General features: G+C 36.1%; 2 protein-coding genes across 3 annotated transcripts in view; one reads left to right on the forward strand and one right to left on the reverse strand.

Moving 5' to 3' along the window:
* The window catches only part of Dnajb7 (DnaJ heat shock protein family (Hsp40) member B7), a 16,232-nt gene extending 3,563 nt beyond the window's left edge, over positions 1 to 12,669 (forward strand). The window contains exon 2 of one of the 2 annotated variants that reach the window (XR_007347584.1): positions 3,987 to 4,537. Coding sequence is in view for 1 of the 2 variants with exons in the window: in XM_015501730.2 (XP_015357216.1) it covers positions 11,296 to 12,225 (930 nt within the window). In the remaining variant the exon portion in view is untranslated. Of the gene's footprint in view, positions 1 to 3,986; positions 4,538 to 11,220 lie in introns of those variants that run through there. The other variant, XM_015501730.2, reaches the window with a different exon arrangement.
* The window catches only part of LOC107155769 (xaa-Pro aminopeptidase 3), a 44,658-nt gene that overhangs the window by 27,159 nt on the left and 4,643 nt on the right, over positions 1 to 12,856 (reverse strand). The window contains exon 2 of the mRNA XM_015501763.2: positions 5,188 to 5,304. Coding sequence (XP_015357249.2) covers positions 5,188 to 5,304 — 117 coding nt within the window. The remainder of the gene's footprint in view (positions 1 to 5,187; positions 5,305 to 12,856) is intronic.

The raw sequence follows: 12,856 nt of genomic DNA on the forward strand, positions 1-12,856 counted from the left end.
AAAATATTAAAAAAAAAAAAAAAAAAAAGGCAGAGAAATTCTCTATACTTCTGCTCTAGATGGCAGTGTATAGAATTTCTATACATTAGTTATCAATATTATGGTACATTGAAATAGGTAGTCAACATGTATCAGACATACAAGTAAAAGGTATGTTTATTCATTTATAAACATATGTAAAGACATAGGTTCTTAATTCTGCATTAATTTCCATCTCAAGCAATGAAGATAAGATGAAAACACATAATACAAATATACAGTATTTATAAAATTGACAATACAAATATATAGTATTTACAAAATTACATAGTCACACCAGGGGTGAGAAAAAAAAAATTAAATTACATAAAGACAGGTAGACTTTATGGTGATTAGTAATACAAAAAATAGAGCTTGAACTTAAATTTAAAAACTGCAAAACTTTTCATCAACTACTCTGCTTATCAGATGTGATCTATAAGAAGTATTTGGCGAGTATCCCATAGGCAATTGGTGTGCAGAGTAGCACACTAAGGAAGCTCTTCAAAACACATGTAGTTGGCGTGGTGGCACACGCCTATTAATTCCAGTGACTTGGAAGGCCGAGGAAGGAGGATCACAACTTTGAGGCCAGGCTCCGCAACTTAGCAAAACTGGGTCTCATAAAAAAAGGAAAGAAAAAGAAAAGGAAAAAACACACAGGTTGTAAGCCCCCCTTAGATTCTGATGCAGCAAGTCTACAGTGTCCTGCAGTACATATTTCCTTTGACCAAGTTCCCTCAATGGTCTATGCAGATTTCTGCCACTTTTAATTTCTTTCATTCTTGGACATATATTTTAATATTTTATAAACAGTATCAAAATTTCACCACCACCAAAATAATGTCCTTCAACTTTTAGATATTATTTAAGCTGACCATGCTTATTAACAGCCCATTTTCTAAAAAATGTACCCACTTTTCAAGGGAGAACTATAATTAAACTATCATTGAAAGATTGGTACTCAGCTAATTTTGAAACTTTCAGGAAAGATTATTTGGGAATTCTTATCTACAACTCACTCTGGAACCAATATTTATTTTATTTTATTTATTTATCTTTTGAGGTCCTGAGGGTCAAACCCAGACCCTTGGACATGTTAAGCAAGCACTTTACCAGAGTTCTAACTCCAGCACTCATCATTTTAATATGTAATGATGTTTTGGTCAATGGTGGACTACATATTTATGAGGCTGGTCCCATAAGATTACATCACTCAGTGAAGTCCAGTAGTTTTAGTTTGTGTAAGCATACGCTATGATGTTTGCACAATAATGAAACTGCCTAATGATGTGTTTCTTAAAAACTGGCCCTGATATTAAGAGACATATGACTACATTACATTTGACAAAAAACGGCATCAGATCTGCCATTATATTTCATGACAGATAAAAAGATAAATGGAGAAAGGATTAAGTTGTTGCCGTACAGTTTAACTCTGATTACTTCCCAAAGAATCTGATTACTGCTATTATTGAGAGTAAAAAGTGTTTCTAGATATGTGATACAAGTCCCTCTGAGCAAAATCTTCTTAAAGCCAGTATTCTAAACTATTCCACATATTCAAAAATTAGTTTTGCCTCGTAATATAAAAATGTTAGCTACATAGGTTTTTGAAAGTAATGCTTCATTAGTCATCTTACAGATTCTTCTCATTCATTCTCTGGCTAAGTTTCTGTTTCTCTGAGCTGAATGTTTGCTGCTCTGCTAATGACAACATTACACCTGTGGCAATGTCAGGGAACATAGAGTGTCTTATACAGATACTATAAAAAGATTCACAGTTCATAATATGATATATCTCAAAATGACACTCGCCTCCTACATGAAACCATATATATATCTGGGAGGAAAATAAAGGGCATGATAGTGATAGGAGATTGACAGTCATTTTCAATCTCTAGATACATAGTCCTTAGCATTGTAGAAACAGTCTATAATGCTCAGACTTCTCTAACGACAAGTTTCGAAAAAATCACTATGGGAACCTGGGAGAGCCAGTGTGATTGCAGTTCCAGATAAAGCAGTAGCAACACAGCGATAGCAGAATTCCTTTACTTCTCATGCCATCCTGCTGAATATTTTCCAAACCACCATTGCTTCAGGAATCTTGGGTAGGTATGGCAAAGAAAAATCTAAGGGAAATGGCTCCCAGAAATTCAGAGGAGCTAATCCAAGAATTTCACTGCTAAGAATTTAAGGAAATAATTGAGCAAAATACAAAGAGTGTATACCTATATTTACTTACACACACCACACACACATGTTCCTATATGAGTCTAGCCAGGCACAAAATATACACCTGTAATCCCAGGGGAGGATGAGCCAGGAGGATTATAAATTCGAGGCCATCCTGGGCAATTTAAGTGAGACTGTCTCAAAATACAAGCCAAAAGCCAGGCCTGGTGATACATGCCTCTAATCCCAGCAACTTGGAAGGCTGAGGCAAGAAGACTGCAAATTCAAGGTCAGCCTAGGCAATTTAGCAAGACCCTGTCTCAAAATAAAAATAAAATAAAAAAGAAAACAATATATATATATATTTTTTAAAAGGACTGGGAGCTGGGGATGTGGATCAGTGGTTGAGAGTTTGCCTAGCAGGCACAAGGCCCTGGGTTCAATCTCCAGCACTGAAAATAAAAAAAATATGCGTATCACTTATGGGATAATTGAAATAGCAATGTTTTCCAAAAGTTATAAGTACTACCATAATTATGCCAAATGTGAAACCTTTTGGAGCAAACCAAGTAATAGGTGACATTATTTTATACGCCAAACTGCCTCACTGACTTTAGTTGTTTAAGAGATTTACAAAAATGTATCACATGCCTTTTAATTGTTCTTAAAAATTTACTTTCCATCCCATAATCATTTAAACACTTCACAAGTTTTACATCTTCATATGGAGGAAAAACAAGTGATCAATACTTTGGATACTATTTTTTCCTGCAAAATCTGTATACCTGATGGTTCCTTTAAAAATTAAAACACTGATAATTCTGTTTTAAAACTCTTATCTCCTCTATTCTTTTCCACTTTCTGGTTTAGTTGTTCTGCCTTGACTCTTAAATATTTAACAACAAAGGTGTATTCATGAGGATGAATCTTTTTTTCAACCTTTAAATTGCATCCTTACCAGAGATTTTTCGTTTCATTCTAGGTTCTTCCCCCAGCCCATTTAAATTTTGTGTATAGTTTGGAAAAGATTTAAGGACTGAAGCAGAATATCCTTGATGATAAAAGGGCATTCACATGGAAAACAAAACAAAACAAAACAAACTCCATCTACTTCTCTCTCTTCTCATTTATCCCAATGTCCAAAATCCTACATTCAGGAGTAAAATCAGGACAGGCATCCGTTTTCCCATATAGCAAAAATAATCATATTTATGTAAATGAACACATACATGTATATATTTATTTACATGAATTTAAAAAACATGATTAGGCGGCACATGCATGTGATCCCAGTGGCTTGGGAGGCTGAGATAGGAGAATTGAGAGTTCAAAGCCAGCCTCAGCAACTGTGAGGCACTAAGCAACTCAGTGAGATCCTGTCTCTAAATAAACTACAAAATAGGGCTGGGGATGTGGCTCAGTGGTCGAGTGCCCCTGAGTTCAATCCCTGGTACCAAAAATATATCAATCAATCAATCAATCAATTAATCAATAACATGCTTAACACTCAGATAATGTATAGCAAAGCAGTCTAGACACAGAAACCAATATGATGACAATTTGATTACCATGTTTTCAAGGCCTGGAAAATGCAGCTCACCAAATAAAATTATTTTACCACAAGAAATCAATACCCTTCAAAGCTGGTAAATCTCAATATCAATTGTACTTTTTTTTCCTTAAAAACGATTACAGGTAGGTTGATATGGTAGATAAATACTTAAATACCAATCGGACTGCTAGTAAGCTTACCTTACAGCTTTGAAAAACTCTGATTTCTTGTGTTTCAGTGGTGAGCTGCATTTCCTGAGTCTCAGCCAATTTCCCAGCAGGAATTCCCGTCTGATGAAGAATCAGCAAAAGGAAGCCCTCACTGAGACATACTGGTATCATTCACTGAGTGGAGACAGTGAAAGAATAACATGTTTCTAAAGGCAACTTATGTTATTAACATATACGCTTACATAGTAAATACAGATTTAATTAACTCCTCAAGGTGGGAGAAACTTTTCTTGAAAAACTGACAAATGCTTTTTCTACAAAGCATTTGATGTTACTCTCTTGGTTTTAATATGCCTACCTCTTTGTTTCATATTCATTCATCACAGCTGATCCCTTAAATGCTTTTTTAGAAAACAAAAAACATCTTTAGTTTTGAACACTCAATGATGCACCTTCTAGCAGCAATACTGGGATCTCACAGCAGAAAAACAATTAATGAAATAATTTATCAATTTTTTGCATCATTTTTATCAATTGAAATTGACTGCCTCTTCAAGTGATGACAAACAAATATGGAAATCTTTTTCACATATATAAAAATATTTGAAATGAACTTTAACACTTTTGAGAAAGATGTTTTTTAAAATGTCTCTTTGTGTGTGTGTGTGGTTCTGGGGATTGAACCTAAGGCCTCATACATGCTAAACAAACATTTTACCACTAAGCTTAGTCCCAGCTCTTAAAAATATCTTTTAACACAGTAGTTTACAAATAATCAATAGTCAGACAAAGTTATAAAAACTTTGACTTAGGAGGCTGGGGTAGGAGGATTCAAAGTTCAAGGTCAGTCTTGGCAACTTAGTGAAACCCTGTGTCAAAACAAAAAATAAAAAGGGTGGGAATGGAGCTCAATGGTGAAGTGTCCCGGTTGTTCCCTAGGACTAACAATATGAAAATAAAAACATCCTGAAATAATATTTTTCACTAGTTATTTTGAATTATGAGGTTTACTGTATTTACTGTTATGGAGTGACTGTTGATACAGTATCAGTAATTGCATGTAGCTATTTAAGTTTAAATTAGTTAAAAATAAAATAAAAACTAGTTTCTCAGTCATCCTAGCAATATTACCAATGTATATTTGCCTACCAGATATTTCACAGAACAGCACAGATCTAGAATACTTGTATCACTGCAAAAAATCTTAATCAATATTCTAGAGAAAGCACCTAAATGAAGAGACAGCTTGTTACAGTTAAAAGGCCTTACCTGGTCTGAGGAGGTGTGGATGTGTGAAGGGGCTAGGCTGGCCTAAATATCGATTTGGAATTCTCCTCTCTGGCACAGGCTGGAGAGAGTATCTTCGCTGTAAACATGATATGCATCCTGAAGGAAGAATAGAGAGGATGAAACAGAACAACAGATCTATACATCCTTTATGGTACTCATGCATTTATTTCCAACATTTTGGATGATTAGGAAATGCAAGTTAGCATTTCCTTCCTTCTCCCAATATTTAAATGGTTCTTCCCCATTGTGAGAGCCTGTGATGGGCTCTAGGAAAACAGAAATGAGGTCATCTCTACTCTCATCATATTGTCTGCTACAGTATAATGGAGACAGATATGCATAGACACACATACATGTATGTAAAACAAAGGTAGGAACAAGGTGAAGGAAGGGAACAAACAAAAAACAAGAAAGGGGTTAGGAAGGAGTTCACATAGATAGCTTGAGGCTGTGTCCTAAAATTTAGGAGAAGATAATTAACTTTTTTTTTTTTTAACTGAGAATATGTGAATGCTAAGTATGAGTGATATCATATTTAATCTTGGAATATTACAGCCAGATAACATATGAAAAATGCTTAATCATAGGATATAATAAATGTTAACATTATTATCACTAACTGAACAAAAGTTTATTGAGCACATGACTGGAACATATGCTGGAGAAGACACAAGAATGACAAGGGTTCAACCCCCAGCACTACAAAAAAAAAAAAAAAAAAAAAAAAATCAAGATTATTTACCTGGGTCTTCAAACAATCTAAGAATATTCAGCTAGAAGTAGACGTGAGACAAGGTGAGAAGAAACAGCACTATAATACTGCATGGTAAATGTAGAAGTAGATTCAAATGCAAGTTTTTTTTTTTCCCCCTTGGGTGGGTTCTGGAAACTGAACCCAGAGGCACTTAACCACTGAGCCACATCCCCAGCCCATTTTTTGAGACAGGGTTTCACTAAATCTCATAGGCTAGTCTAGAACTTGCAATCCTGCCTCAGGCTCCTCAGTTGCTGGGATTACAGGTGTGTACCACCCCACATGGCCATATGTTAGGTTTTTGAGAACACAAAACTATCATAATGCCTAGAGTTGGGTGCAAAGACAAAAGGCATGTGGTACTCTGAGGAACACAGGAAAACATACAAAAGGTATTTCTGCAGAAATAGACAATGCCTATTTCTGTGCACATGTGCTTGAATGTGAAAGGGCAGGAGGAGGGAAAGAGACATGTAAGAATGCACCAGGGCAACAGCACCCTACTCTACCAGAAGGTGAGGGCTGCTGGAGAGAGATGAAAAGATTAGGAAGGTAGGCCCAGGCCTTTAAAGGTATTGTATGGTAAATTAAGGAATTAGATTTTTAAATTCCACATGAAGTAGACATTATCATCATTATTTTATAAAAGAGGAATCTGATGAAGAAGTAATTTGAACAAGGTCACACAGTACTGGGGAGCTAACATTCAAACCCAGGTTTACAGAGTTCATAATCTTTGCACTCTTCCCTCTGTGCAACAGTTCAGGAGATCTTCTGTTTTAATCTCAACAACGCAATCAGTACTGAACAATATCCTTGGAGCATAAAATCAGTACATAGGCAGAACATGACTAAGTATGGATCAAGTGAAAGATTTCTGTAGGAGTTATGAAGTATGAATGATGTTGTATGTATTTGGGAGAGAGTTAGAAGTCTTAAATGTTCACCCAGATTAAATTTATTGAAGATTGTTGAGAAAAATAATAACTTGTTGGATGATAAAAGAAAATGGTGCCTGGATTGAGGAAACAGTCTCCTCACTGATCTGCCTGTCTTGGTCTTGCCTCTTCAATTCATCCTCTGTAGGTCATGCTATTTCCAAAATGATCTTTCCAGTCCTTTGCTTCAGGCTGGGGTTATAGCTTAGCAGAAGAGCACTTGTCTGTAGTTCTTTGCCTCAAACTTTCTAAAGGTTTGGCCAGGCAAGTCATATGTAAATTCTAGGAGCTGTCTTTGAACTCTATAACAGAGTGAGCTTTTTAACAGTATAGCCTCTACTAACTGTATAAGCTTAAAATTTTCTACCTTTCAGAAAAAGCTTCAAAATCCTTAACTTAGCATCTTTCACAGTCTGGATACTAGACCAGACTAATTCTCAAAAACATTACTGAAGTCACACTAGGCTACATGAAGATGCCCAGCAAATCATTTTGTATCATAACAGCATTTGCCTTCAAAAATATAGTTGTCTTGGTCTAAAATGAATTTTGCCTGCTTTTTTTTGACTATACAACTTCTAAAAGTTCAGATTAAACATCATTTAGGTAGGAAGCCTTCTCTTACATTCCCAGTCCTACTGCTACAGATGCAGATGTTGTCCTGCGATGTTTATATATGCTTATTTCAACTGTAATGCCTGCCACTTTGCACATAATTCCTAGTTTGCTAGTCTACTCTAAATTTTTGAAAGGCACTTATTATTCGACTTTGTTTTTCCATGACTGGATTTGCAATACATATATTTTGAAGGTTAAAAAGCCTATCAGGGGAGCTGGAGTTGTGGCTCAGTGGTAGAGTGCTCACCTAGCACGTGTGAGGCCCTGGGTTCGATCCTCAGCACCACATGAAATAAACAAATAAAACTACAACTAAAAAAATAAATACTAAAAAAAAAAAAAAAAAAAAAGCCTATCAGGGACTGGAGATATAGCTCAGTTGGTAGAGTGCTTGCCTCACATGCACCAAGGCCCTGGGTTCAATCCCCAGCATCCCCCTCCCCAAAACACACACAAAAAGCCAATCAGTCTTCTGATTAGATGCAGAGAGTAAAGACAGAAGAGGATAATTCCTAGATTTGTGGCCTGAACAGTGGGTGAATAGTGTACCATTAAATGAAACAGGAAAGACTTTAGGTACTTATTGGATATCACAATAGAAAAGTCAAATAGAAAGTATTTCAGAAGGAAGAGTGACAGGCTAGATAATAATTAAATGAAGGTATTAGAAGCACATAGGTGATATCTAAGCCCTGGGATTAGATACCACTTAGAGAGACTGAGTAAAGGCTGGAACTATAAAATTTTAAGTGTGAAAAGCACAGAAGAAAATAAGAAAATTAGAAGACTATGGTATTTAGGAAGCTAAAGAAACAAAGGTATTTTTAAAAAGGAGGAAGGAATCAAACTGTGGCAAGTGCTTCAGAATATGAGAAAGCCAAAAGGACAACCACTGGACTCTGTAACATGAAATTCCCTGGAGAAACTGACAAGCACATTTTTAGCAGAGTATAGATGGAAACCAGATTGGAGTGTGCCAAGAATGTAAGAAAGCACAGATTCCAAGAAAACAATTTTGAGAAGATTTCTGGGACCGAATCAGAGAAAATGGCACAACAGCTGGGAGTGGAGAGGGCCCCAGCCAAGGGGGATGACTAAAGCAGCAAGTCCTGTTTTAATTTTTCAATTTCCTAACTTTTCTCCTTACATTTTTACACTCTACTAAAACTAGTTTTCTCAAAATATGAGTTTTTGGGTACCGGGCATTGAGACACATTCCCAACCCTATTTTGTATTTTATTTACAGTCAGGGTTTCACCAAGTTGCTTAGCATCTCACTTTTGCTGAGGCTGGCTTTTAACTCCTAATCCTCCTGCCTCAGCCTCCCAAGCTGCTGGGATTATAGGTGTATACCACAGCGCTCAGCTAAGTATTCATAAGAGCAGAATTTTCCATTTTCTTTCTATTTAGGATGGGGAGGATTACTGTGGATTGAATCCAGGGGCACTTTATGTTTTAAAAATCTCAAACTTTTGGGGCTGGGGTTGTGGCTCAGCAGTAGAGTGCTTGCCTAGCACATGTGAGGCCCTGGGTTTGATCCTCAGCACCACATAAAAATAAATAAATAAAGGTATTGTGTCCAACTACAACTAATAAAAAAATATTAAAAATAAAATAAAGGTTCAATCCCCAGCACCAATAAATAAATAAATAAAGGTCATCGTGTCCATCTACAACTAAAATAAGCAAACAAACAAAAACCTCAAACTTTTGATCCTCCTATCTCAGCCTTTCAAGATGCTGGTATTATAGGTATCTGTCACTACATCAGGTAGAATTTTCAATTTCCTAACTTTTCTCCTTACCAGTGGTTCTCAATTTATGTTTGTGGATGTCTAAAACCTAAACTCTTAAGTCTTGGTCCAAGAAATGTAGTAGAAGCTGGGTGTGGTGGTATATGCCAGCAATCTGGGAGGCTGAGGCAAGAGGATTGCAAGTTCAAAGCCAGCCTCAGCAATTTAGTGAGGCCCTAAGCAACTTAGGGAGAACCTGTCTCAAAAAATTAAAAAAGGGCTGAGGATATGGCTCAGTAGTAGAGCACCCCTGTGTTCAACCCTTGGTACCAAAAAGAAAAACAAAAGAAAAGCAGTAGAGTGGAAACATCAGCATTTGGAAATTATGTTCAGAAAGTTTAAACATTTTCATTAATCAATTATGTAGCTTTAGGCAAATTACTTTATCCCTCAGAATCTTGGCTTATGGGCACAAAAATGTTTATTTTGCCGAAATGCTATGTCAGCTAAATGAGAAACTGTATGTAAATTATTTGGATCAGTATGATAAGAGGGTGCTCAAATGATGCTCAATATTGTTATTGTTTTCAAAGGTAGGCAAATATAATCATGCATATGTTACACATAAATACATGTAAGCACATATACTGGAGAGAATTCCAATTACTTGGGTTTTAAACATTTCACAATGCCTCTTGACAACTAGCATGTAAAAACCAAAATAAATGTAAAGCAAAAAATACTCAGACCCGGCAAACAGCTTAGAAAGACTGTCTAGAAATATACTACATTTCTATATTTCATTAGAGAATTGTTTAACTGAACTGGTTTTAAATGTAACGGAAATTAAAACAGACAAAAATAGAGAAGGAAAAACAGATTGCTATGGAGAATTTTCTAGGACAATAAAATGAGCAAGGAATAGAATATTTTTTTTTAAAATTCAGTTGTAGTTTGTTGATAATTTAAATTATCCTCAAAGAAAATCAACTTTGGTTAAATAACTGGGCTTTCTAATTCAGTTTCCCAATTGCCATTTATTCTCTACATAGCAGCCACTGATCCATTTAAAAATAAGTCTGGGCTGGGGATGTAGCTCAGTGATAGAGCCCTTGCCTAGCAGGTGTGAGGCTCTGGGTTCAATTTCCAAAATCTTTAACTACATATTGAATAGTATTAAACTTTTTTTGACAACAGGGATTGAACCCAGGGGACTTAACTAGTGAGTCACATTCCCAGCCCTTTTTGAGACAGGATCTCACTAAATTGCTTCTGACCTCCCCTAAGTCGCTGAGGCTGGCTCTGAACTTCTGATTCTCCTGCCTCAGCCTCCCAGGTCACTGGGATCACAGACGTGTGCCACCATAGTAAATTTAAGTGGGTAAAGATACCATCTCAAATGACTCACCATTGGCATGCAAAAATCTGGCATATTAAGCCACTTTCTCCAGGAAGCCTTCCCTGACATCCTAGTCTGGGACAGATGTTTCTTATTCAATTGTTTATCAGCCAGTACTTCTTCTATCACTGCCTTTATTATATTGTTACAAATTAAAATAAATGTGTCAACTACTTAAAATCTTTTTTCACATAGTTCATTAAGTGATTTCTTTCTAAACCAAAACATGGAGGAAACAAACTAAGGCTCAGTAATCTGGAGGTTATATTACATAATGCTGTGGCCACTAGCAAAAGGTCCTTTTAGTTTATGAGGCATTGTTTGGGACCTTGGGGGGGGGGTGAATACAGTAAAAACAGTGTAGAAGATTCAGGATGTTCTGGCGTGTCTCTGGTCTAGTTCCATTTGGAAGTTCCAGTCCCTACTTCTAACCTGGAATGACACCATAATGCAGCCCTCTCTGACATAAACTTATAACTCTGTTTGCCACATAATCAGACTTCTAATGTCTCCTAGCAGTGGCTCATGGTAGTAGTATTTCCTTTAATGTAAAAATGTGCCTATTTGCAGTCACTGCCTCTACCACCAACAGAGCCTGAGCTTCAAGGAAAAGACAGTGCTCACTATCCAGTGTGCTGTTAAAACATGGTGGATTACTATGAAGTTCTAGGAGTACAGCGATATGCTTCACCTGAGGACATTAAAAAAGCTTATCATAAAGTGGCACTTAAATGGCACCCTGATAAAAATCCGGAAAATAAAGAAGAAGCAGAGAGAAAATTCAAAGAAGTAGCTGAGGCATATGAGGTATTATCAAATGATGAAAAACGGGACATTTATGATAAATATGGCAAGGAAGGATTAAATGGTGGAGGTGGAAGTCATTTCAAGGATGAATACGAGCATAGCTTCATATTCCGTAAGCCAGACGATGTCTTTAAAGAAATTTTTAGGGAAAGGGACCCATTTTCATTTCACTTCTTTGAAGACTCACTTGAGGATCTTTTAAATAGTCCGAGAAGTTTCTATGAGAGCAGAGGAAGTGCAGGATCCTTTTTCTCTACCACCAGTGAACATCCAACTTTGGAGAGATTTTCTTTCTATGATACAGGATATACATCATATAATTCACTGGGGCATGAGGGCCTTCCTTCATTCTCTTCCCTGACATTTGATGATAGTGGGATGTGCAACTATATATCTTTTACAACTTCAGGCAAGATTAATGGCAGAAACATTAATATGAAGAAAATTATTGAGGATTATCAAGGAATAGAAGATATACAAGATGATGAGTTGAAATCCTTCTTTGTAAATGGTGTGGCAGATGAAGACAGCTTTGCAGCAGAATGCAGCTGCAGAAGACATTCATTTAACAATTACTCACCTAATTTCTATAGCCCCAAATATGTACCTCAATATACTTTTGTGGACAATGATGAGCAAGGTATACCTTTCATTACCAGCAACTGGGATCCCTCTATTTTCTCAGCAGGATTCAAAGAAGATGGTAAGAGGGAAAAAAAGAAGCACAAAGAAGTGCAGAAAAAGAAGTCAACCAAAAGGAATCTCTAAACTGACTTTAGACACATTATGTTCATATAACATTTGAACATGACTCTTTGTGTGTTTTGGTTAATTACAGAGTTTTATAGATAACATTTGTTTAATACTATCCAAGGTTATGTTTTTGACCTTTTAATTAGGTTTACGAGCATTGGTCTATAGCTTGGATTAGGTATGTCAGAAAAACATGATCTTATGGTAACATGGGGATGTTAAAACTTTGGAAAACTGAAAATATTTATTTTTTATTTTTGAGCTATTTACATATAGAATTTGTCCCGACTAGAGTTTATGACCTACTTCATTCCTTTTATCTGACTAAAACCACTATACAAACTTTTGAAATATGTATAGCATTAGTGGACAAATGTATTAAGATACACAGGTTCAGACTATATACTTTTATCATGAAATGACTTTTTCCCAGTGGAGGCACAGCATTTTATACATGACTTAAAGATACTACAAATTAAAGTATAAAATTTTTTTCTTTTGGGTTGAAATAGACTTATATTTGTACAAACATGTTCACAGCTGTAGTATTCAAAACAACCAAGAGGAGGAAGTAACCCAAATATCTACCAACAGATGAACGTATAAAACATGGTGTGTACACACAAATATTATTCAGCCTTAGAAA

This window comes from Marmota marmota, unplaced genomic scaffold (assembly GCF_001458135.2).
Source record: "Marmota marmota marmota unplaced genomic scaffold, marMar, whole genome shotgun sequence".
Taxonomy (NCBI): domain Eukaryota; kingdom Metazoa; phylum Chordata; class Mammalia; order Rodentia; family Sciuridae; genus Marmota; species Marmota marmota.